General features: G+C 48.1%; 1 protein-coding gene across 1 annotated transcript in view; it reads left to right on the top strand.

Moving 5' to 3' along the window:
• The first annotated feature begins 16,116 nt into the window (after window positions 1-16,116).
• Window positions 16,117-26,561, top strand: part of MMP17 (matrix metallopeptidase 17) — a 68,293-nt gene continuing 57,848 nt past the window's right edge. The window contains exon 1 of the mRNA XM_033008324.2: window positions 16,117-16,637. Coding sequence (XP_032864215.2) covers window positions 16,509-16,637 — 129 coding nt within the window. The 5' untranslated portion in view covers window positions 16,117-16,508. The remainder of the gene's footprint in view (window positions 16,638-26,561) is intronic.

Consider the following 26,561-nt stretch of genomic DNA (forward strand, 5'->3'; position numbering starts at 1 on the left):
TAATTTATTGAAATATAAATGTTCCCAATATCTCAGAGTTTGCTTGCTCTTGCCCTACCTGTGCCAGTGGAGCTGCTGCCACCCAGAGCATGTTGTAGCTCCCAGGCAGCTCCCTCGGGGTGCGGGAGACAGCACCAGCCCCAGCTCCTGTGAGACTTTCCCCCGTGGGAGCCCCTGTACGCCACCACTCTCGGGCTGGGATTGTGCTTTACAGCCCTGGTCCCAGTCAAGTTGCCCAGTATGAAACTGTGGCTGAATTTCTCCATTTATAAAACACAGTGACCATCCCTGACCCTCCCAGCCACTGCAGAGTCCCGAGGTCTACACAGGGAGGATGTTTCCCAGAAAGGAGCAGATTTTAGCTCCGTTGTGAGCTGCTAAACATGGTGCTAGCAGGAGCCTTACTCATATTTTTAAACAATGAAGCTGTACATTTTTTGTAGAAAACTCTAATTAGTTTAAAGCCTTTTTTAAAAAAAAAAAAAAAATGAACAGCTCAGAGCATGTTAAAAAGCAGAAGGAAAGAAATTGGTGCCATTTTACATCTATATAAAGTCTTCAACAATTTTAAGTACAGCATCAGTCTCCTAACACTCTGCAGGTGGGGGCCTGTTCCCAGCAGTAGGGTTCTTCTTAAGCCACATCTGCCTGTTTGCATAGCTGGGGGATGCAGATTTGTAGGGTCTGGCATATTTGATTGCTTAATATGGAAGAGCTGGGGCTGGGAGGCAGCTCAGGGAGAGTGATGGGGCCCAGATGCTCAGGGGTAGAGGGAAAAGCCCTTGTGTGTTTGCAAGAAAAGGCTCACAGAGGGCTGCGGGGCTGGTGTTTTGGCTTGGCTGGATCCTCCTCAACAGAAGAGGGGAGGCATGAAGCAAGCATGGCTTGGAGAGGTAGGAGAGCATGTCTGAGGAAAATGGTATAGGTAAAACTAAACATGTGTATTGTATAATTTCTATAGTTGTATTGTGTGTGAGGGTAGGGGTGAGAGTGAGATAGGAAATGGGAAACGTGATCTGGAAGTGTGGTTATTAAGGGACCAGAAAGTGAAGTAGCTCTGCTTTTTCTGGATGGAATTTTGGAAATATTTTTTTTTTCCTAGAGTTGTGGAGTCTTCCCTTAAAGAAAACAGTTTATGTTTAAAAAAAAAAAAAAATCTCTTTTGTGAAAGAAGCTCCTCAAATGTCTTACTCTTTTTAGATAAGAGAAAATCTTTAATATAGTGGTTTCTTAGTATCTCAGGTACTTTTTTCTGTGAAGTCCACACTGGGTTTTAGTAATGTATGTCTTGTATTTGTTGTCACTTGGTTCTTTTGGGGGTCTGGTCAGTAGCTGCTGCAGTTGTGGTGGACCTAACTGTTGCTCCCTCCCTTGAGCACTCTGGAATAGCAAAGCCTCTTCCCCTCCTGGGGGTTTGTGGTGCCTGAAATTAGATGAGCTTGTCTGGGAACAGGGCAGAAACGTGCCTTGGGCTGGGATGACAGGGCCACAGTTCTGCCCAAGCAAAGGAACATCTGGGTGCTAAGAAGTTGCAGAAACCCCCACATTTCACCACCACCTCCTTGTTCAGTTCTGAAAAACTAGATTAATCATATTGGGGCAGCTTTTCTTCTGCTGCCGAGTGCCCAGGGTACCACAGCTGTGGGGTCACCCTGGGCTGTGTAACATGTTTGCTCCTGAGCAGTGAGTGCTATGTCCCATTTACCAGCCTGGAGTAATTACCGTTTCTTTGTCCACCTTAGGGTGGAAAGTTCTGGCAGGCTGCTGGAAAATGTTGTGGAGGAAAAGTCTGGGTCTGGGCTGAGCTGAGTGCTGTGGGCTCCAGGAGAGCCAGGCTTGAAGCTGTGGAGCAGAGCAGGACACTCTTCGGGCTATTCCCCATGAAGAGATGAACAAGGGCAAAGCAAGGCTTTTGCTGTGTTTGTGTGCAATTTGCATACACTAATCTTTTATAAAATAGTGGGTCTGGTTCCCTTCTCTTGGTTACTGGTGTCAATAAAAGGAGATTTCTCTCTTTTTTTGAAAGAATTTCCAGCTCTTATACGATGGCAAAATTTTTCTGTCCCCTTGATTGTGGCTGCAAAGGTGAAAAAGCCTTGTGTGGGGGGTGGAAATGGAGGAAAAAAAAAACCAGCAGCAACAAAGAAGCACTGAATTTAGCAGTGTAAACCAGGACTTTGGCAGGGCTGAGCCTGCCCTGGGATGGGGAATGCTCCTGTGGCCCTGTCTGGGTAGCTCTGCCATGGTGGAGATGAGGGGGCTGATGGGGAAGGGTGCCTCGATACATCCTGAAGTGGCTTTCTGGGTGAGACAGTGAAAGGTGTTGTAAATCTGTGGCATTGTGAATCTGCAAACAAGGAGCTGCTGTTTGGCTCTTGACTCTCATAAAGTGCACGTGACTGACTTGGAGCATCACTTACTGAGTTTAAACACTGCTGGGCTCCCACCAGGCACTGCAGAAAGCTTGTTCGGAGAGTCTCTCCTTTTTGTGACTTGCACAAGCGTTCGAGGTGCATCTCCCTCTCCTTCTGGTTGCTGCCTGGGAAGAGGCTCTAGTTTTCCTCTGTATTTGTCCCTTCCCCCTACTTCCCCTCCCCCCCCCCACCCCCACCCCCTTGAATGGCCCCTGCTTTGGGCAAAAATGCTCATGTGATTAGCCTCCCCCACCACTGCTCCTGCTTCTCCAGCAGCATCTACCCATGCTGACACTTGTTTCTCTGGGACACTGCTGTGTCCAAATCCTGCCTCTATCCTTTCTTCCCACCCACAGATATTTCACGGGGCCCAGGTATCCAGTGATGGGAATAACCTGGATTTGGGAGAGTTCTGGGGAGAGACCCAAGTTCCAGAAACTGCTGAGCATCTGACAAAGCCTAGCACAACTGGAACGTGCTTTTCACTTGGGCTAAGCTTGGGGAGAACTGTTGTGTGAACCATGCCAAATGCGGGGGCACCTGCCTGGCTCCTAAATAATTTATTAATGCTGCAAATATGCTCAGCTGGTCTTTTTATTTTGTTTTATTTTTTTGTGGCATAAATGATGTCTGAAGCCCTAGAGCTTCTCTTATCACCTTGTACTTTGGTCAACACAGTGTGTCTTCCCACCTGGAAGTGGCTGGGAATTACAGCAGCCCCTCTCCAGCAGAGTGGGGGGCACCCAGGGGATCACATTTTCTGCCTCACGCTGCTTGAGCCCACCCAGCTGGGTCTGTTGTGTGCACTCCTCTTCCCCTTGGTGCATTGTCTTGAAGAGACAATTTCTTGCACTCGATGGGGATTTGGTGTCAGGACTAACACCAAATAAACAGACCGTGTCTGAGCAGATTAGAGGCATGCAGAGTCCTGTGTCCTGAGGCACAAGAGCCGTGGGGTGGTCTTGAGAGTATCACTTGATGAACTTCAGCCCTGTGGCATTGGGGAAGGCACAAACCTGCTGCTCAAAGTGCCTGTGGTGCCTGGCTATAACCTAGCCCTGCTTCCATCGCTGGGACAGGCTCCATAAGGCTGCCGATCCTGCCTTCTGGTTGTCCCTTTGGTACATGTTTGGCTAATGACACAATACTGATGTTAGGGTGCAATGATGCCTTTGCTTGTGGTTACTCAGTGTAAGCTCCTTCCAAGTGTTTCACTTGCTGTCCAGCAGGGAACGAGGCTGCTGAGGCTCAGCCAGGTCCCTGGGAGCTCATTGGCTCAGGTGGGCACCAGGAAAAGTGCAAATTGGCTTGTCTGGTATATTCAGATACCCCGTGTTTGCTAGGGAGTGATTTAAGAGGGACAAGGGGAAAATGATTGTTGGTGGCTAATAATTGGGCTAACAGCAGTGTTGGAGATTCTCAATTTACCAACACAGCACTGCCTAAGGAGGCTAGTACTCGCATGAGTCTTCAGCTCCCAGTACGGAGCTAATCACTTTGTGGTGTGTGATAACTGTATTACTCCCTGTACAAAACAGCACTTCATGTTATATGCTCCTCTAAAGCATCCTCAGGGCCCCAGCAAGCCTCTTACTTGTTCTTTTGGTACACAATGGAAATATTCTTGCCTTTTAGTTGGCTGCAGTCAGTCACTTGAGTTTATGGCCCATTCGGGAAGGTGAATGCCTTCTCCCAGCTCTCCTCATTAACCTCTCTCCAATCTCTGCTGATAGCACATTCAGCAGTTCTTTCCACTGCCCACAGGCAAGTGCTGCTAAAATTATATATCTCTTACTACAACCTTTTAAAATAAATGGTTCTATTTTAACTGTTAAATCTTTGTAGTTATCCTTTAAGTATTAGAATGAAAAAAGTGTTTTGTTTTAGCAAGATTATTTAAAAGGCAGGGAAGTACACAAGAAATTATCTTCATTTCTCTCGTTATGGATGGTGGGTTGCTTGGGGTTTTTGCTGGTTTCTACAAATAAAACACTTTCTGTCAAATTCCCTGTTGATACAATGCTGTGCCTTTCTCCCTCTAAGGGATTGCTTGCCTGTCTTGGCACCAATGGGGGCTTTTTTACCTTTAAAGTATTTGCAGCAGCCCCTGTGATGCTCTGTTCTTGAAGCAAATATTGGAGCAAAACAGACAGGCAGTACATGGCTAAGTTTTAAAATAGTTTTATATTTTCTGAAGTATCTGTCTTTAGGCATGTCTCTGGAGCAGGAGGTGTGATGCATTTCAAATCAGACCTCCATAGGTGTCTTATTTTCCAAATATAGGTCTTTTTTTGAAGTCTAAGGAAATGCTCTTGATTTGTTTTTTGGTGTTTTTTTTTTTTAATAGGAAAATCTTATCAGAGGGATACAATAGCTGTCCCACATCTAGTATCTGTGTGTAGAGCAAAGGATGTGAAAGATAGATGTCGGGAGATCTGCTTATTTAGTCAAGAACTCTTATCTTCCCATAGTACTTAAGATGTTCATGATTCTGCATGAAATATATAAAGATCAGTGAAACGTCATGGACAGCAGCAAATACTGACTTGCATTAATCATATTCTGATTTCTGATTCTTGGGTGTTTTCTCTCCTCCTTTCCGTAAGTTAAGCACAGCACCGTCTAAACTTGGCTGGTGGTCTCTGTGAACCATGTGCCCTTTTGGAGTCACCAGAGACCTGGGGGTCAGCAAACCTCATGGGAAGGGGGCCTGTAACTGATTGCAATGGTGTTGTATATGTCAGGCTTCTTCCAGCAGCTCTTTTTTTTCTTCCTTCTACTTTTTTCCTGCTTCTGTTACCATACTTCTCTATCTGCCCCTTGTCCCTCTTGCACCAAGGGCAGCTAGAGTTAAGAGGGCTCTTGGCTGGTGACCTCCACTGCTGCTGTGCGGGGTTGTGGCAGGACTGACTCATCCCAAATGTCCTGCCCTGCCCCATTACCCTGAGCAGGTCCCCCCCAGGGACAAGGCTGAGCATGTCCCTGTTCCACCAGCCCTGTGCCTGCTGCCCTCTGAGCATCGTTCCAGGAGGGATGAGACACAGCCTTATCGCAGCCCTTGTCTGAGTGACTACAAAGTGCCACTAATTGAAGGAGCCACAAATACACACAAACTCCTGTGCTGAACTAGCATTATCACACAAATTAAATTACAAGTAGGAATAAGCCTAATTGTACCAGACAGCAATTAGTATGGCTTTACCGTCAGGAGACAGCCGGCACGTGCTGGGGAAGGGGAAGCTGCTTCTGTCCCCTGAGAGGGTACTTGTGTGCACTGAGAGCTCCTGGAGGATGGCTCCGGTGGGCTGGGGGGGTGCACTGGGGACAATGTTCACCACTGAAGCAGGGGGTGGGTATTTAAGGTGCTCTGATGCAGCATGCCCATCCCAGAGCCCTCGTACCTGTGTCCGTGCCCAATTCTGACGGCTCCCACGCACAGGGCAGAGCTGAGTGGAGCAGGATCAACCACTGGTGTGGATCAGGACCAGGGTACTTCTTGAAGCCAGTGGATCTAGGATCCCAGACCTTTGTTGTTGCAGCCTAATTTCTTTCCATGGGCACATTACCATATTAACTGAGCATCTCGTGTATCTTCCTCAGGAAGTTTCTGAGAAATATGATGCTGCTGTTGCATCTGGGTGTCTGGGGGCTGCTGGTTGTGCCCAATCTCACACAGCATCTCCAGGACAAAGTATCACCTGCTTGCCCACCTGCTCCCAAGCAATGTAGCTGCCCATTCTCAGGACAAAACAGGGACAATAATGAGCAGAACTGGACAGTTTTGAGCCTCCTGTTCACTGACAACTGTCTTCTGACAGTTCAGATGTGATGAGTTCAGGTCTGAATCACTCACCACTGAGCCTTTAGAAACCCCAAATTCAATTGACTGAGGATTTGCAGGAACTAGACCCTAGTCTCCTTGTTCAAGCTTTAATAACATAGGGAATTAGTGGTAAAGTATTGGACGATTTAAAAATAATAAAATATTTCTCTAGTGAAGCTTAAAAAAAAAAGACATTTGATTGTGCTTTGATTAAGCACAGAGAGAGGTTGTATATAAAACATCCCTTTGGACATCTTGCTGCTATAACCACCATAATAAAAGTTTGTTTTATGTAACAGCTTGCAATCTATGTAATGCACTTTAGTCTGCAGTGTGGACATAGAGGTGAGCTGTGCTGTGATTGCCAGGAGCTGTGGTAATCTGTTATTCTGAGGACACAAGGGGTAAATAAGAGCTTTTCTGTAAAGCAGGGAGACTTTTCAATAAGACCTTTAATAGAGCAGTGAGATTTTTTGCCATATATACCTGGGCATCATCGCAAACAGGAAGATTTACTGGTAGCTTCAAGCCAGAAGGTTCATGAGCAATTTATTTTCAAAGCACTGTGCTACTGCATATGTTTGTTCTTGGTAAAGGAAAACCATTCAGGGTTTTCTCCTTTTTTTTTTTTTTTTTTCTTTTTAATTTCTCCCAGGTCTGATTCTGTTCCGTCTGCTGTAGCTTCAGCTTCTAATGCAATGTGACATAACTAACTGCTTAGGATCCAAGGAAGGAGTAGAAAGGAGTCATTAAAGTTGAATACCGAGAAAAAAGTTCCTAAAGTTGCTTCACAAATTACTGTTTATTTCACATGACTGACATAAAGAAGCATAATCCTTTCAGTCTGAATGGGGCTTTTGTTCTTCACCAGTCCAGGGGAGAGTAGAGAAGGATGTTCCTCCTGGGTATTTGCCTTGTGTCTCCAGTAGTGGAGCCTTCCTCTTCCAACAGAAGCCACTTACTTTTGACCTTGATGGAGATTACCATGGGTGAGAATAACCATAAAGATAAAATATGAGTTTTGCCACCAAGAATGGATTTCATAGTAAACATTTGCTTTATTTAACTGATGCTGTCCATGCAAGACTTCAATCAGGGTAAACTTACATTTGGCTGTAGTTTTGCCAAGAAGGTCTAGAGGAGGCTGTGGAGAAAGAAGCCTTGCAAATATTGATTGTCTGGATTAGATGCACTGGAATAGACTTGGGTAAGAAATGCATGGTTTTCCCATTAGGGCATTAACAGGGATGCTGAGCAGAACTGGCAGCTGTCCTTAGGTGGTGCTTAGCTCTGCTAAGGGCCACAATAGCTTTGTGGGCAAAGTCTTTCCAAGAGATGAATTGTTTATAGCAAGAAAAAGCCCTGAATTTGCAACACTGACTCCAAAATATCCTTGAGTTTTGCTGATACTTCAAAACAGGTTCCATGGTTGCCAGCTGGGCTTTGTAACCAACTGGGCCAGGAAGAACTCCTGGACATGTAATTTGATAAGTGTTCAGTTCTGAATACAAACATGTGGCTCAGACACATCTTAAAGGTTCTTTGCTTGCTGAAGAAAAAGTTGAATTTGAAAATTCAGTCTCCTAAATCCCATCATATAGGGTAAGCAACTGGGACTACATCTGTATGAGTACAACAATGGCCTTAGGCTAATGGCTGATTTTCCTCAGCTCTTGAACATCATCAAGATTTTAAAGGCAAGAAGATCTCAGTCAGATGAGGAGCAGAGGAAATAAAAACTAAAACAAGGTTAGGAAGGCCACCGGGAGACTCTTCTCCATCCTACTGCTCCAAGGTGTCCAGCTGTGCCTGAGCGTGTCCTGAGAGTCTCTTGGTCTGGTGGTGGGGATCCCACAGCCTTCCCTGGCAGTGGGATTAAATATTTCACTTTACATTTACAGTTTTCCATAATGTCTATCTCGCATCTTCTGTTTTAATCTCATTTTGTCTTGCCCCATCCTCATGAAAGGTTTATTTCCTGCCTCTTCTTGAAACATTTTTCCTTGAAAAAATGGATATGGTCAGTCTTAAGTACTTTCCCATAAAATAACTGAATAGATTTTGTTTCTCTCTGAACATCAAGCAATCCCCATCTCTATAAATGAGGCTCCTAGAACTAGAAGGTGAAGGGCACCAGGCTTTATCTAGAGTTCAAACCCAGGACTCTCAGCACCTTAAATAACTGTTGTCCTCCAAGAGGAGCAACTAGGGTTGAGAATAGAAAACTGAATTCTGTGGAGAGCAGGGAATAGCATTGCAGTCAAATTCTTTTTCTTATGGACTTTAAGGAGCTGGCAGGACGTATGTAAGAAGGGTTGGACTGAGGATGGATTTGGGTGTAAACCATAGAGAGCAGAGCAAGAACTTGAGATGAGGGTAAGCATCCCCAATGCAGCATGCATTGTCTGCAGATGAGGGTACCACAGCACAGCATGCTGCTGAGGTCTGCTAACTCGTCACCCACGGCTCTGTGATTGAAAGCATTGCATTAGAAGCTTTACTGACCTTGCCAGCAAAATCCCGTGGATGTCTGAGCCAGATCTCTAGAAAGGTTGCCAATCAACATGTCGTGTATTGAAAGAAGATACAGGGCTTGATTTAATTCATGAGATGTTCTGACATTACTAAAGTGTCTCTCTGCTTCTGTAGGGTACAGTGTACATGTTCATATAACAGATTGCTGGCTTGTGAAGTATGCCACAATTTGCTGTCTTGCTGGCTGACAGAAGCACAAACACATACTCTAAAGCATTATAAAAGCAGGCCAAAGGTTTCATGCTTTTCCTAAGCCAAAGGAGAGTCTATTTTATGTTAAAATTGGCACTTTTTTTTTTATCAGAAAACTCCATCAAATGCTAGTTTGTAGCTTTTAATATTTTTTTTTTTTGCTTTTTGTTTGGGTGTTTTCTGAGTAAAGTGACTATGTTCTACTACTTGTTAATTAACCTCTGGACTTTACTTCATTGCTTAAACAAGACGATGTGTGAAAGAATGTTGATGTTATTGAAAAGCAATGGGAACAAGAATGGGAATGCTGCTAGTGAAGAGACAATTACACGTTAGTTTGCTTTAACATGGCAGTCTGGCCCATCCTTCTGCCTGGTTCATTGTTACAAGATCTTAACTGAGGCTTTGCTGTATTGGGGAAGCTTGCAGCAAAGCTAAGCCTGGAAAGCATGTACCCCTTTTGTACTGTTTTATAATTCATGGGCATTAACGCCTTACACACTGTTCTGTGAGAAGTATACGATGACATGGGGATGCAGAAGTGCTGTGTAGTATGGTGTGTGCTCGTGTCTGCTTGATGGCAATGTGGCTGTGAGCGAGTAACTGGATGTTGTAGCCATCACTGATGTTACTATAGTGCCAAGGGACTCCATCAGTGGGCTAAAATGACCTAGTGTTAGGTGATTCACAAACTTGGAAAAAGAGAGCTCTCTTACCCAGAAGAAGACACAAAACAAGGCATGACTGTGAGCAAGGGAGATGAAGGAAACTACAAAATAATATTGCTCAACTTGGAGCATTGTTGCATTGAAAAAATACACTGGAAGGAGGCCCTGATCTTACAGGGCATATTCATGGGCATAGGGAGGATAGTGTGGCTGATTTGGGCTTGCTTAGAAGGATAAATACCCAGGCAGAAGGGGCAGCATGGAAGGAGGCATGAACATGATTGTTTGAGAGCCTAGCAAAGTAAGAGAGGCTGGTTTCATGGCCAGCTGGAGGAAAAAGCCAATTTCTTGGTGCTAAATGAGTAATAAAATAAAAAATATGGTTGTCTGTGAAAGCCTTTGAAATAAAGACAAGAAGTTTATGTTCAAAATTCAGCAGAGCTGCACAGAGAGATGGTCAAAGTGATAGGCTTGGAAAAAGACCTCTGAAACAGCATTTGATAGAGGTACCTGCAGGCGTGATTGGCAGGGGGAGATAAAAGGGCTTTACAGCAGAGGAGAAGCAAGCTGGGGAGAGCTGCAGCTGCGTGGGAAGCCATGGAAGGCTACATTTTTTCAGGTGTTATGTGGGAGAATTCTGCAAGATTTAGACCTTAGAGTGAGTTAGAGAGGTCTAAGCCATGTTGGTGGTGGACTCGAGTGGGATGAGCTCCAAGGGGAGATGGTTGGCGGTGTCTTGACTTATGGAGTTGGAACAGGCAGACAGGCTTCCCTGAGATGCCAGAGCTCCTTTGTGCCAGTGTGTGATTATGCGGAGAACAAGACTCCTGTGGCCAAGAGCACTGTAAGCATCCCTGCAGCATCCCTCCGCTCCAGAGCCCTGGCCTGCAGGAAAATCCCGCTTTCACCACTTCCTAACTTTGGCTTCCCTCCCTTCATACAAGGTATTGAAGAAATGTTAGGGGGTTGATTTTTCCACTGGAGAACAAGGAATCAAAAAAAAAAAAAAAAAATGTATGCTTGAAAGCCATCTGTAAATGCCTTGCTCTGCTTCACTTTTACTCACAGAAAATAAAAATTTCTAGACTTCCCATGAGTAATATTTAACATATATGTAACTATGTGTCTACTACTAGTCTTGGATAAATAATTGTGGGGTTTTAATCATTGGTCACTCATCAGTCCTAAAAATAGGCAAGCATATAAGTAGCTTCTGGGTGATATTAATTACAAGCAAGCAAATTAGATTCCAGTAACTGATTTTTCCCATGGCTACCAAAGCTTCTAGGAGAACAGCAGGGTAATATCACAAATGTCCTGATTCTCCCACTTCACCGCATAAACTGATTCACCACTTGGGCTCAGCAAGAAATCCATGCTATGTGGCTGTCCCTCGGGATCGCCGCATGTGCCGTCACAGCAGCCGCTCCCGGGGCGGGGGCACCGCGTCAGCCCAGGCCCCCGCTCTGCTGCGGCGCTGCCATTTCTGTCTCCCTGGTCAATAGGGCAGAAAATTATCATTTCTCAACTTGCCAAAACATGAGCATCTGCAGTGATATAACAGGGCAGAAGTTGTAGAGTATCTACTGATAAGAATTGCTGCATATTTAATGCAAAGGATATTTTCAGTATAGCTGTATAATTGGGAAATTAAATCGTCTGAATGTTGTCATACATGCTAATTATACTAAAGACACTGAGAGGAAAAATCTTCATCTTGCACACAGCATATACAGTTAGAAGATAATCACATTTTAAATTTGTACTTACCATCCTGGTGCACAAAAGTGAAAATATCTTAAGTACGTGCATTTTGGTTGGAATGTATGTGGAAAGAAAAAAAATACAGTGTACTTATTTACAGTTTTTTCTAAACACTGACAATAACGGGCAGATCAGGGAAATGTGAACTTGCAAATCACCTTTACTAGCATTTCTTGCTTTGCATTAAAGTTTTGTGCTAAAAAAGACTATAGGTATCACAATAAACAGCTATCTGCTGTGTCTGTCAATTTGCTTGTTCTTACTTACAGATGATTGCAGTTATTTCGTATTTTGTTGTTGTGCAAAGCAAATATTTTGGCTAAAATGTGTTGAAATGCTGTTTTAACTGAGTCATTCATTTACAACAAATGAAGCATAAAGAATGCATTTTGGAAGCTACACTTAACAGAATTAAAATCATCACGCTGTTCCTTCCTTAAATAAATTTGATTCAGCAACTCGCCTGTGTAATGAATGGCATGAAAACTCTATCTACCCCGTCATTGTTCTTATGACCTGTGCCATCGTGGTGGGGTTTTATTGACTGAAAGGGAAAGAGAAAAAATATTCACAGTTCAGTTTGTTCTAACTAGGTTCTTCATATTACCTAACTGCACTCTGTAGCTGTAAGGAGCTGATGGCATCCATACAATCTGCTTCATTATGTTGTGCACAGATTCCACCTTCCCAGGAAGAGATATACTTTTATTACATTCATTTGGTTAGAGTGATGTCAGCATGCTTATTCATACGCTTAAAGTTGAATACATATCCTACAACAGTCTGAGGGTTTAGGTCTTCTCCGATATTTCTTTGGACCTTGATGATCAAGCGGTGTTTTGTTGGAGGAGGAATTCTCATGTGATAAAATTAAGCTATTAAAGAGTATCTCCCTGATGTTTGTACATGGCATGGCTGTAGACTCTTTTGGTACTGTAATTTGTGACAGCTTTTGATTAACATGTAGAAATCTACCATCTTGTCTTTTACAAATGCCTGCTAAAAATGTTTATAAATATGTTGGGAATTCCTTTTAATATCTTTAAGGTACAGACAAAACACCTACTCATCCAGCATTTGTAATTATTCACATGGTAAGTTCTTGTGACAGCACCTCAGAGCCAGTCTTGCACCACAACGCAGATGCTAATAACTGATACCTGGGCAGACAATGAAACAGGGCAGGCAGGCATTGACAACTGCAGAAGTGAGAGGCTGTAAAATTCAGTGGGATTTGGCCACCTAAACACTGTGAGGGTTTTGTGGGGTTGAATGGTTGTTTTCTCAGCCAGATCTGCAAAACTGTTCAACTCCTACCCTGCACGTGGCTCTGTTCCAGTCCCAGGAGGAGGAAGGTGCATGGATCACAGTCCTGAACCAGAGCCCACACTAAAGCAGTTGGGGTGCGAGTGGGGATCCTGAGCTATGAGCTGAGGTGCTTATTGATCAGAACCAAGGATGCTGCCCATCCCCCTAACTCCCACTAGCTGAAATTTTGTCCCTGAAGCTGGTTGCTCAGGACCTTGTGTCAACAGGGGAGAGCAAGGGGTGGTCTCCTCACCTCCCCATGCACACCTCTGCTTTTTCTGCACATAGAGGGGGCCAAAGCAGCACTTGGGCTTTTAAAGTTGCAGACAAAACTGTCCTGACCACCCAGGAATACAAAATTCACCTATGCAGGGTGAACCCTGCATCCAAGAAAGCAGGGAGTCCAGTCCTCATTAAGTGAGCTCGGTGTTAAAAGCCTGCTGTCTCCTGGGGACCTCTTTCCATCTGCCACAGAGTAGCTGATGGGATTCAAAAGCTTGATTTTGGCAGTGCTGTTTGAGTCCTGGTTCTTACTATAGTATCTGCAGCTACCCTAACATGACAGGCCTCCCCAACAGGGGTTGTTAGCAGGAATAGATGATAGAAGACATTCATTTATTTTTGCTTTTGACATTGCTTGTGGCCACCTGACCATCTGCTACACCAAAAGCTGATCTACCCCAATTCAGGCAAAACTCATTCCTGGTATGTTGGAGGCAGGAGGTTGTGCAAAGGAGAGCTGGGAAGCTGGGCTTCTGCACTGTGCTCCTCAGTGGGAGGATGGAGCTGGCAGCTTGGGTCGAGTCTGCTTCAGCAAAATGTTCCACAAACACCCAAAACTCTGAAATTACAGCCCATGCCTGTTTGTAATACATGTATGTGAGAAACAGCTGTGAGAAAATTATTTTCTTGCAGTAGGCAAGTTTTAGTATATTCTTCTCTTCATAAAAATGAGTACTCTTACGCTTAATGCCACAGGAAAGAATCTAAAAGGATTAAAGTACATTTGATATGGAGCAGCATCTTCCATTTTCCCTGCTGTCAATCTGCTCAAAACACCCACTCTGATGGAAACTGTGAAGAATTTTTTTGTCCCTGATGTGATGACCTAGGAGGTGAAGATAAAATGGTAACATATGCCCTAAAATCTTGACCCCTTGAAGTTAAGAGCAAAACTTTTCCAGCTGGAGAGACTTCAGACTTTATCTTTGGTCCAACAGCTCACAGGCTGCCCACGATGAACCTTTATCCTTCATTACCCTCATCTGTGAAACAGGATTAAAGGTCAGGATGGAGTGTGCAACGTTTTCTAGAAACATGAGGAAGGTAGCTGAGGTAACCTTGCTGCTACAGGATGGTGTGGCCAGTGTAGAAGAGGTGGTACTGGTATGGGGTAGGACCAAGCCCTGGAGCTGCAAGCTGCCTGGTGTGGGGACCAGGCTAGCATGCAAACTATGCCACGTAGAGGGACAGAGGGGTTTTCTGCTGAGCAGTCCTAAGGGAGTCCAGACCTCTAGAAAGCATTCTTTGGGTGCTGCAGAATGTGCCAGTGACAACCCCAAACCCATTTTGTGTCTTTTACTGAGACCAGTGAACTTATGCTGGAAGTTTTCACCTTGTCAAAGCAGTCGCTGCAGAAGCCGCTCACCCTTAGGGCTGCAGGTTTGTCCTAAATGCTGGGATTTTGAGTCACTGCTTCATGTTCCTTCCAGCCCTGCATGGCTGTGCTGCCTTCACCTTCCTCCCAACGATCACTTTGATCTGCCCACAGCCATGTCAAGTGCCAAGAGAAATGACCCCTAATAAGAAGAGATTCTAGAGCTGCTTGAGCAAGAAATTACTGCAGGTGATGTTGCTAAGCAATGTCAGGCTGGCCTGCCTGCCCAGGATAACACTTCTCCACTGGAAAACCCCAGAAATGTTGAGGGGTGTTGGGTAGTTGCTGATTTCTGCTCAGACTTACGGATTCCAGAATAGAGAAAATAACAATCCTCATCTCATCGGAGTTGGTGTGATAGTTATTGGAAGTGAGGAAAAGACCTCCCTCTGAGAGCAGCAGCAGCTGCGGGATGGACAGGGCGAGGCAGGGGCAGCAGGAGATGCACAAAGGAGTGAGTCCTGCAAAGGGGAGAGGGACGTACAGAGGGGGGAACAACCCCCTGGGAGATGGGGGCTTTGTGGGAAGGTGGCCATGGGCATCTTTCCAAAGTGAAATGAAATGGTGAGCGGGAGCTGCCAGCCCCATCGCTGAGCTCCTGCCCTTTGGAAACCCCCCATTTTGTGCTTCTATGGAACCAGAGGCTGGGCTTAGCTAGGCTTTTTAAGAAGCTGAACTTTGCTTTAGTGAGGCGCACAGCTCTTGAGATAACAGTTCTTGAGCTACATCAGGTAGTTGCAATCCAGGGCTTTTCCCTTATATTTCTCTGGTGTTGGAGCAGTAATTTCAGACAAGCTCACGAAGACATAGGGTAGTAGGAAGTGAGGTCTCCCTGTCAATTCTCTTTAACTGGTCTCTTCTGGACAATGATTTCTTCTTTCTTCCTCCACTGCTTTGCTCTATCCTGTCTGATGTTAAACATTTCCAGAAGCAGCTATGGTTCATTGCCGAATTAATCAATTTGTGCAGAAGGTGTCATATCAATGTCCATTACAATTTTGCCCCAGCAGCATCTAGAAGCAATTTTTCATCTCTGCCAGCTCTTCATATTTCCATTTTTTACTTGTTTTTTTTTTTTTTTTTTTTTAGTACATTTACAGTTTCCGTTTTAAAACAATTTTAAAGATCATTCCCAAAGCTGTTGAGCATATTAATGTGCTAATAGGAAGTGGGGAACACAGATGCTAAGTATGAAGTACATTTTCATCCTGAACTGGCAGGAGCTGGAGATGTCAGGGTGTCCCCTGCCATCTGGCCTGTCAGAGCATGTGGCAGATTCACAGCTCTCAGGGGAGGGCACGCTGCAGCGGCCACAGGATCCCGTTATGCTGTTTATGGGGACAAGCGAGCCATTTGTCTCGCTGAGACTGGCTATCGGGGGAGATGCACCAACCACCCAGCCTTTTCCGCAGCACCTTAAAAAAAAAAAAAACAAAAAAAACAAAAAAAAACAAAAAAAAAAAAAAAAAAAAAAAAAAAAAAAAAACCTCGGAGGGTGACGCTGGTACTTAAAGAGATGTTGATGTTTAGAAAGGAGCGTGGGGGCAGCCTGAGGCGTTGTTTCAACCAGACGCAGCCACAAAGCTGCGGGGGGGGAGCTGCGCTGGGGCCGCGGCCGGTGCTCGGCGCTGCGCAGCGCCGCGGCCAGTCCGCGCTGTGCCGGCCCCTCCCCGGCGGAGCCCTGACACCGCCTCCCTCATTAGCATCCCTTCCTCCTCCTCCTCCTCCTCCTCCCCCCCCCCCCCCCGGCGCTGGCCGGGCGCTCGGCCGGCGGGGCGCAGAGGGGTGCATGGCAGCAGCGAGAGAGCCGCGGCGGCCCCGGGCAGCAGCCCCAGCCGAGCCGCGCTCCGCTCCGCGGCAGCGCCCGAAGCAACTTTCTCGCTCCGCGGAGTGCGGGAGCGGGGAGATGTGACCGCGCACCAGCCGCCCCGGCGGCGGAGCCTTCCCGGCGGAGAACCGCGGAGCGGAGCAGCGCGGAACCTCCTCGGCGGAGCAGGGCAGCGTCGTCCGTCCGTCCGTCCGTCCGTACCTCCCCGGCGGCGCCCGCAGCCCGGGGCGGGAGCGCGGATGCAGCGCGGAGCCCGGCGGCTCGGCGGAGCCCAGCGCGGGCCCGGGCCCGGCCGGGGGGGGACGCGGGGCGCGGGGGGATGCTGAGCCCCGCCGCCCGGCACCGCGCCCGCCGCCGGGAGATGCTCCTCGTGGTCGCCCTGTGGCTGGCGTGGCAAGAAGCGCCGGCGGCGCCGACCCCCGCGGCGGACGACATCGCCCGAGGAGTTGTGAGTTATCCGCGACCCCCCGCGCCTCCTCTCCGCTCCCACCGCACCCGACACCCACATCTCTGGGTGTTCCCCCCCCCAACCATCACCACACACACACCTCCGGGCATCGCTGGTCCCCGCGGCTCCGGGCGAGCCCCGGCGGCTGGACACGCTCCCCGGGGCGCTCCGCTGCTCGGTGTCCCCCCCGCCGTTGCAGGCAGTGCCCTCCAGCTTGCACCCGCTGCTCGGTGTCCTTTTACACCCGGTGCTCCCCGCTCTCCTCCAGGCACTCTCTCGTTGCACCTGGTGTCCCCCCGCACCCGTGGAAAGCTCCATTTACACACACACACCCCGCATCCGGTGCCCCCCACTCCATATCCACTGCACGGAGCCCTTTTGAAGCCCGGGTGCCCCCTCCCTCACACCCGGTGTGCTGCGTGTCCCCTTGTAACCGTTGTACTCACACACCCCCACCTCACTCTGTGCCCCCCTGCACCCTGGTGTGGTGGCCCAATTTTCCCCCAGCCCAACATCCGTGGGGTGATGGCCCCACCAGCATTCGCACACAGATGGTGATTTCTCAGGTGCTGAGAAAGGGCTGGCCTCTCTCAAGGGCTCTCTGCCCGCAGTGGAGCCACACAAACTCCTGCCAGCAAGAGGGATAAAATGGCACGTTTGGAGCAAGAGCGATCCCTGAGGACTGGGACATGCTTGGGGATCCATTAGGTGCTGCTCTGCGCCGGCAGCAGGTGGAGGGTTGACTTCATTGCGGTGGTCTGCACGGCATGGGCATCCCTGTGGTCAGGCTGCTCTGCTCACGGGTGTCTGCTCGGTTTGCAGGGAGGTGACAGGTTTTAGTAGGCAGCAAGGGCTTAGGTCACGTACCTGCCAGGTCATGGTGCCAGCAGGTCAGTACAGCTTCATGCCGTCTCCTCTGAGAGGGGAGAGATGGAGGCTTTTCTCCTGGAGGAGGAAAAGTTTCTTGTAGCTGATACCAGCTCAGAGAAGCTCCACAGCTACGTCAACCCCGGGTGTCAGAAAGCTGGCTGTGGCTGGGCGTGGGCAAGCAGTCCCGGAGCTGGACCCGCCAGTTTGGAGAAATTCCCTGAAATTCAGCGAATTTCAAAATGCTGCCTGTGTGCTGCTGTGAAGGAGGGAGGGAGGATTTGCAGCAGGGCAGGGTTATCTAATGTGTGAGGCTCGCACGGAGCAGTGCGCCAGGACGCTGCCACTGAGGCTCCGGGTGCTCCGGCTCCAGGCTCCTGCTCAAATACCTGCTGGGAAGGACAAAGCATACAGTCCCCCATCCGTTCCTAACAGAATAGAAAATGTGGGGGAAATAAGGCACATCTGCATCTTTATGGTGCATTTGCTTTCCCCTACAACCAAATGTTAAAGCTGGAATTAATATTTCATGCAAAGGGCACACAAATTGGTGTATTCTGCCCCAGTCAATTTGACTCAAACTTTGTCTTTGACCCACTTTTACCCTTGCTACCATACGTGCTGCACTCAGCTTTTACAGGTTAAATGTTAATACTCGAAGGGGCTTATTAGTTATCACTGACAACTTTCAGCCATTAAGGTACCTTTTCTTTTTAGCCCTGGACTGGATTTGAGCAGTAGCTCAAAACCATGCTGAAGAGCTGTGGCAGTCTCACAAAGCAAAAGGTGCTGGGGATGGTGAAAGTGCAGAAGTGAATTGCAGGAGAAGGGGATTACAGAGCCCTACACTCAAATGAAGCCTTATTTAGGCTGGGAAGTACAGAGCAGATGATGTCAGATGGGTGTCTGTGATTTCTCCCCTCCTTGCTGGGGCAAATACATCTCTCTGGCTCGAGACGGCGCTGGTGGGATTACAAAGGGGTTGATTGTAAAGCAGGTTTGTGCTTATACCCTCTAATGAGCTTCAGGGAGCAGAGAATGCCAAGTGTTTTCAGAGGTGTTTGTCAGGAAAATACCACTGTGTGGGAAGTGAGAGCTTTAAGAATTAGTTGACATCCACTTTATGAAGCAACTAAGAAATTAAAGATCTGTGATGCATTTCAACCAAATATTTGAAAACTAGGAAGCATGAAACCATGGTAATAGAAAGCTCCACTAACCTTTGAAAATTATATCCAGCAATTCTCTGCAGTAAATAGAGCACAATGTCAACAGAGCTTTTACATCCCAAATACCCTGCCCTTGCAGCCGAGAGGCTTTCAGCACCAAGCAGGACTGTGCATCTGAGCTGCATCCTACACTCCGGTCCTGCTATAGGTTTGTTTTAAATGAAACAGTGATGCTGGGCCAAATTAAAGTTCAACAAAATGAAAGAGGGCTATAATTCAAAGGCAGTTCTTGTTAGAGTGCTGCCCAAAGCAATATAATATTGAATGATTCTCCAGATTTCATTACTAGTGAAATATCCTGCCCAGTTTATAAATCTAGCTTGATTATTAATGTTTTTATTGTTCTCCATTAGCTGCTCTAACAAAGAGAGCATAAAATAGCAGATGGAACAGAGTTTGACTTGAGTGTTTCTCTCGAATTTTACTATGTTGCTTTTGAGATTTATTACTTTGCATTTTGCACTGCTGCCTTTACAGTAAACCCCACAACCCCTCCTCGCCACAGTGCCCAGCGTTCACAAATTGCATCCTTTTATGGCTGTTGGACTTGAGCATCTCAGGGGTGCAAGCAGCAAAAACTTTATTACTCGGTTACTACTAAAGTATATAAGACCTCTCACTTCACTGGGCTTTGAACCAGGTCTGAAGGGAGGTCTACCTTCAAGTTTTATTTTTCAGAAGAGCTGGCATGGTAGAGTGTGTACACGGAAGATGTTGACCTGGGGACCTGTTGGCTTGTAATGGAATTGGCTGTTGAGCAGATGGGTTCTGCCCATTGCGGGTGGGACGCTGGGTGCCGAGCAAAAACTATGGCTTGGGGATGGACTGATGCCCAACACTGACCGAGCTTAGCCCTGAGCGAGACACTTTGTCCCAGGGAGATGATTTGCCCTGGTGCTGGGGTTCCAGGATGGGAGCTGGTGGTGGCATCACTGAGCTCATCCCTTGTGGACATGGGCTCTGGCATCAGTGGCTAAGGGATGCAGGAGTGCCAGGACAGTTTTAGTTTGGTTACAAGAGCGTTGGTGCAAAAAAAAACCCCTGTGAGCTGGTTTTTCTTGACTGCATGGTCAGGGGTGACAGGGAAGGCCTGTGTGTGCCCCCCAGGCATTTCTCCAGCTGGGGCTTGCTGGGCATTCCTGGGGGCTTGCGTATGAGCGATGCCTCTCTCGGCCTCTGGCTCACAAAGCCTGTCTGTGTTGTTCCCAGAGAAGTTGCTCCCCGGGGATGGAGACATTTGCATTCATCAGTGGAGACCACGGACCCGCATCCCCCTCTGCCGTCCCAAGCGGCTCTTTGTTCAGGGCAAGGCCCTCGCCTTTGTGGCAGCTTCTCATTTGAATGACAAGGATGCGCTTGTGGGGAGAGCCGGGGCGGCTGTGCCCCCCCTCGGCTGGCTGAAGTGGGCCGGGGGGGGGGGGCACAGACAGAGGTCCCTCTGTGTCCCCACATCAGGGAGTGGAGGAGCAGCGGTTTCCTATGAGTCTGTGCCCCATGTCTCCAAGGTGCCAAATTTCAAAGCAGAAGCCGGCCCACGCTTGGGGAACAGGCTCCTTCTTGCTGTTTCTGGGGTTCTTTTCCCACCTGCAGGAGGGTAGGAGCATCCCGTTGCTGTCACTGCCAGATGCCCACGTGCAGCTGCACATCCCGGCCCAGCTGCCCTCCTGCTCCCACCTGCCCCAGGATCAGCCAGGAACTCTCCTAAATCGCCGCATTTAAGCACCTGGGGTCTGGCACAGTGTCCCCGAGACATGGCTTACCGCCTGGTTCAAGGTTTTGGATAATTAGCCCTCTTAAAGTAAAATCCCTGTATGGAAATAGGCTGTTCTCTCTATCAGGAGAAACTACCAGACTCGTAACCTTCTGTTTCTGCTAATGGGGAAATTAAAAATTGATAATCCCAGTTGGAGCTTCATTCGGCCTTCTAAAATGGCAAGTCTTTCAGGACAAAATGCTCAATAGATTCCTTAAACAATAATGCATTCAGGCCAACTGCATTGGAGAGAGGAGCTTTGCTCAGCCCCTCTGCCACTAAAGCACTTCATTCCCTTCCCATATGGAGCAGTGGCCATCTCAGGTCCATGAATTCCTTCCAAGAAAGCTAAGATACCATGTTAAAAAAATAAAAATAAAGGGCTGCTTGTCACATTTTAAGGTACCTCTTGAAGCCAAAGTACAATGCAAACTAAATTGGCTTGACAAAAGGCTGGCTGGAAGCTTTCAAACAGACAGGCTCCTGTGAAAGCATTTAATCTGGTATTAAAGCCTTGGCTGGTTTGAACCGCTACTTCCCTTTCAGATTTGAGCACCCCAGACCTCCAGATACAGTAATGCAATTTCCTCCCCAGCTTGGCTGCTATTGTGGGCCCAGCCGTGTGAACTACCCATGGTAGTTAAGCTAAATCACCCGCTTTAATGAGACTGCCTTCAGGAAGTGTTCAAAGCAGGTGGGGGAAACCCTGCTCTCACTGGGATCTTCCCCATGGTTGGTGCTGGGGATGGAGCCGGTGAGCTCCCACCTTGGCCTTGCTCTTCATCCGTGGGTGCTGAAGCAAAGTGTTGCAGGTTAGAAGAAGCTCCTGGCTGGCAGGACCCCTCCAGCCAGACCCTGCCATCCCTGGTGGCAGTGGAGCTGTACCTCAGTACCCTCTTTTTGCCCCTAAAAACTCCTGGGGCTCTCACAAGGGAGGTCGCTGCCTGCGTGTGCCTACCTGACTCAGCTTGCAATGTTCTGCTGTTCTCTCTCATTATACTAAACTTGCAAAGAGGCACTGTGAAACGCAGCGCGTTCCCATCCCCTGCCTGGCATCAGACGGGGCTCTCCCAGTTTGGTGTCTGGGAGTGACTCACCGGCGGGACCACATGCGTCAGCCCCGCTGAGGACTCGGGGGTGACAGGGGTGTGACACGGGCGACGTCGTCATGAAACCAAGGCAGGGGGATGGGGGGGGGGGCTTGGATGTCTCCAACACCCTGTTTCGTCCCTGCAGATTCGTTAGTGCCAGCAGCAGCTCGCTCTGACTCATCGCTGGGGCTGTGCACTAATTTCTCATTATTTACTCATTGGCAAAAGTGCTGCAGGAATGGGCTGTGTGGCTCCGGGAAAGGTCACTCTGCGGCTGAGGAAACCTTTATTTCTGGATGCCGTGGGATCAGGCGTGCACCCTGTGTGGGTCTCGGGTCATAGCTGGCCTTGTGGAGGTGACAACATGGGAGGAATAAGTCCTCACATCTCAGGTGCGACTCACCAGCTGATGGTAAACCTGGACCACCACGTTGTTGCTCTTTAAAGTGTCTTGTTCAGAGTAGAGCTGCACTTGAAAGCCAAGGATATGCTTTCAAAATAACCAGGGATCTGACAGCAACAGTTCTCAAAATGCTTTCTTTAATCAAAATCACTTTAAATGGGTAGATTGGGGAGTTTCGGAAGCTCTTGTTGCTGCATGCGTGCAACTGCGTCGTCTTTGTCCCAGATTTTTATGAGGATTGTCGCTGATTTCTGGGTCAGAGAATTAAGAGATTTGATGTTATATTAAAAAAACTCCACACCAAACCACATATGCAAAGTTAAATCCAGTGCAAAACAAAGCAGACGTGCAGGGTCGAGGGGAAGAAGCTGCTGAAGGACCAGAGAGTTTTAGATGAGTGTAATGAGAAACTGCCTTTGACAATGGGTTTGTTCAGAGGAAAGTCCTGCCGTGGACTAAGTGCCGATGTTCACTGAGGAGTGTGGTCTATAGATGGGACTCTGGCAGTTTGATTAACCATGATGACATAATATAAAAGAACCTGATTAAATCTGAGGAATTTCCTGCATCAGAATAAACTGTGTGCACAGAAAATCGTTCTTCCAAGAAATCTGGAGATGATCTACAGCTCCTGGTGAGAGTGGTCCAAATACAGTGATTTGGAAAGTGACAGTATATCCAGGATTTTTTTTTTTTTTATTTTTCAAGAGGGAGTTTCTGCCTGTTGACTCTCAGTGGTCAGACTGAGTTCTTCACACTAGCTGATTTATTATTTCATCCTGACAATATTGATCTTTTGGGTGAACAAAAGCAATTTTACCTGTGTCACAGGGTCCTTGCTTGAAGGTGATGGACATGTTTGGATTATATCATCTTGTCATTTAACAAACCCCAACTGGCATCTCTTGTGGTTCAGCTCCCTGCTGCTGGAGATCACTTGGCAGCCCAGGCACTGCCGTTATGTCCTGGGCTTGCTCTGCAACTCTAGTGTGTCCCACACGGCCCACTACACACATCCTTCTTTAAGGATGCAGGACAAAAGGTTCCCTCATCCAAAACACAGGTGGAGATAAGAGGTCTGGACTGCTTCATCCACAGATTTGTCTTCATTTGCAGAGGTTGCATGTCCTGCACTATAGTGGGGGCATTTAACCTCCACACAGCTTTCCCAGGACTCCCATCCCAAACTACCTGGCTCTGGATTTTTCCACTTCCCACCAAATGCCCCTTGCTGGAGATGGCAGACTACCAAGAGATGAAAAGGAAACTTCATGTTCTGTTGCCAGATTTTGAGGATGTCACTGTCTGACGCTTTTTTGATGTCGAGGAAGCAGATCTGAGAGTGGTGTTGGGACCAAGTGAGCATCTAAACCATGGAGTGGACCTGAATGGGATTAAAAGATGCAAAAGACCAGTGTGTGAGGAAGGGATTCCCATGGGGTTCCTTTTGAGAAGAAAGCCTGGAAATGCTCATCTGAGGCAGTGCGCATTTGATTGACAGCTGTAGACTTTCCAAAATACTGCAAGTTACAGGCTATACTGCTTGTTCTCGGGCTTTGACTGCCTATGTGTTGGTCAACCCTTCATTTTCTCAGTGAGGTGTTGTTATGTGCAGAAGTACTACTGCTGATATTGTGGCTGAAGTACATCTCAGGCGACGGATTTTCATGTTTCTCTCTAAGTTGAAGCTTTGACTCCTGGTGCCCTGATCTGCTGGGCTCCTCCACAGCCACCCTGAAGGCAGTGCTTCCTCAAAGGCCTATAATTACCAAAACCATGGAGGTCTACTTGGCTGAAGGGTGTTACACAAGAAAATGCTCTTTTTGTCTTACTATAGCTCCTGGGAAGTTTGGTTATAGGATCCCAAGGGAAAGCACAAGGAGCAAAATGATACCAAGACTGCTAGAGACAATCCTACTATGACTCCAGATCTAATTACCTGTAAGCTCTGGAGTTGATGAATTCAGCCTTTGGGAAAGGGTGTCAGGTGTCATTTATCACCAAGCAAGAGAAAAACAAAGCAGTCTCTCCTGTTTTTCTTGAGCCCACCATGTGGGATGTCCTCTGGAGATATTACATCCACTCAACATTAGTTATGTCCTAGCCTGTGCTTGGTCGAGGCTGCACATTTGACAGGACATGTGGTGGGGAGCATGGGGAGCTCCCACCAGCCCGTAGGCTTGTTCCCACCTTGTTACTTGTGCTTACTTTGTCACTGCTGTTCCTTCTTGGTGCCCATAGTGTCCTTCCAGCATGTTTGCCAACAGAAGGGCAGTCGGTGCTGCTCAAGAAGCATCTCTGTTCCTTTGATAAATTCTCCGCATTAAATTGACTTTTATTTTTCTTGTTTGTTCTCCATTTTGTTGCCGCTCAGCAAATTCCCTGTTGCTCTGTACCAAGCCATGCTGTCTCTACCTTTACATCCTTCATGTCAAAGATGCATTTTTGTTCAAAAGCGAGAGGAAATTGGGTTCACAAAAGGGAAATCCCTCATAGACGTGCCTGTGGAATGGCAATGTGTTTTATATAAAGACGCAGCTGAAGAGAGGTAGGTGGTTTGGGACTTTTGCCATATTTTGTTTATACTGCAGAAATGTATCCTCCAGGTCTGATCAATGAGACTCTGAAATGAGGAATAATCTTGCATGGCCTCAGCTGACATTAAAGTGTACAGCAATCCAGCTCTTCCTCCTGGGCTGGATGCATGTCATATTTCATGACAGAATGACAGCCCTGTCAGACAATCTGTTGCTGTTTTGGCATTTCTAATACACCTTGTGCTTTGGTACGCACTCACTCAGTGTCCAGCAAGATCAAGATAATCTAGAAAAAATCAGCTGTCACTCTCCAGGGTCTCATATAGGTGGTGAAGAGGGCAACAGTGATTTGAGTGGTCTTCTGCAAGCTCACCCAGGTTAAAAAACTCACCCAAGATGATACTAAAATTCTCTTTCTCTGTCTAAAACCCAGAGTACCGAGTGCCTGATCTGCTGGGCTCTGAGGTATGAGATGTAGTCACTGACCAAGCAACTGCTTGGTGACCTGAGCTCCGGGCACCAGGTCTCTAATACTCAAAGGCTTCCCTTTGTGAAGGCTATCTAGCCCAGTCTGGAGATGGGTGGCTTTGGTGGGGTCCCCTTTCATCATAGCTGCAGATCCCTGGGGTTAGCTACAGCTCAAGGGGCTCCACGTGAGAGGTGGTTGCTGGATCAGCACTTGGCAGCGTTCAGCTCTTAAGAGCTGCTTTGTTTTTACTCCCCATCAGACCGTGGCAGTGCGGAGGATCACGTAGCGGGGGAAGAAGCACTCTGTATTTGCTCAGAGTTGTGGTATGAGTATGGACAGTGCTGAGTAGGCGCCAGCAGCAGTCTGTGTGTGGTTGGGCTGCACCTCGACAGGGTCCTGGCAGTGCTGAGTCCTGCTGCCACTCGTGACGCTGCGGGGAGCTGGGGTCATTGAAGAGGAGGAGCACTCCTGGGAGCGGGGCCTGCCCGGGGTGCAGCTGCGGGGTGCAGCTCTCCCAGGTGATGCCCTGGAGTCACCTCTGCATTTTGGACATGTACAGGTCTGCTGGCTGACCCCCAGGCTGGGGTAGGTGTGTGCCCCACGGATCTGCTCTGCAAAGCCCATCTGCTGAGCCGGGCCAGCTCCTTTCATCCACACTTCTGTTACTAGGTGGGGGGGCAGTGGGTGTGGTGCGTGTTCACTTTCACGGGTGTTTCTCTTCCCAGCTAGGTTTTCCCCTGAATCAGGGTTTGCCAGGAGCCCAGCAGTGCCCTGCGGACAAAACCATTTCCCCAAAGGAGCAGCTCCCGAGGGTTTGTGCTCCCTGCTTGGGCTGTGCACAGGGATGCAGAGGTTGGAGGAGATGGGTGATGGTGGGTGCCCCTCCGCACCCACCGGGGAGAGCCCCTTCCCCTCCGCGCAGCTCCTCAGTGTCAGCAGAGCTATTCCAGAAAATCACCCTTTTTGAGCAAAGCGGGTTTCTTTCTGCAATAGCAAATGTCTTGGTGAGCCAGGGCTGCAGAACTGAGATCTCCCCGCTCCCAGCCTTGGCAGGGAGCTCTCCTGGGAGACGTACCTCAACCGCTTTGCTTCTGCAGGCAAAACCCCGGGGGGAGACCCTGCCCCGGAGCCCCCGGCCTGCCCCCGCGCCGCTGCCGTGGGGCCGCGCAGCCCCTGGGGCCGGCCCGGCGCTGCTCGGGGACACCGGGGCGGCCCCGTCGGTGTCGTGCCGGTGCCCTCTTGTGGAAACTGGGAAAATATCCGAGAAAATATGTTGGGGCTGGGCTGGGAGCAGAGGTAAGGAACCCATCCGTAGGAGCGAGGTGGGGTGCTAGGCTCTCCCCACGGGTCTGCGCCCTGCTCAGCCCTCCAGGCTGCTCCCCGAGCACCTTTTTTATTGCTGTTATTAATAGAGGGTGGGGGAAATGGTATTAACTTGGCCAGGGCTCCCAGCGTTCAAATCCTGCCCCTTGGTGCAAACCTTTGGTCACTAAAGCCCTGTGTGGTGACAGTAGTCTATGCTTTAGGTGAATAAAGTTTGCAAAGTGCCTTCTGCACCTCCTTGCTCCTATTCTG

This window comes from Tyto alba, unplaced genomic scaffold (assembly GCF_018691265.1).
Source record: "Tyto alba isolate M040663 unplaced genomic scaffold, T.alba_DEE_v4.0 Super-Scaffold_44, whole genome shotgun sequence".
NCBI lineage: Eukaryota > Metazoa > Chordata > Aves > Strigiformes > Tytonidae > Tyto > Tyto alba.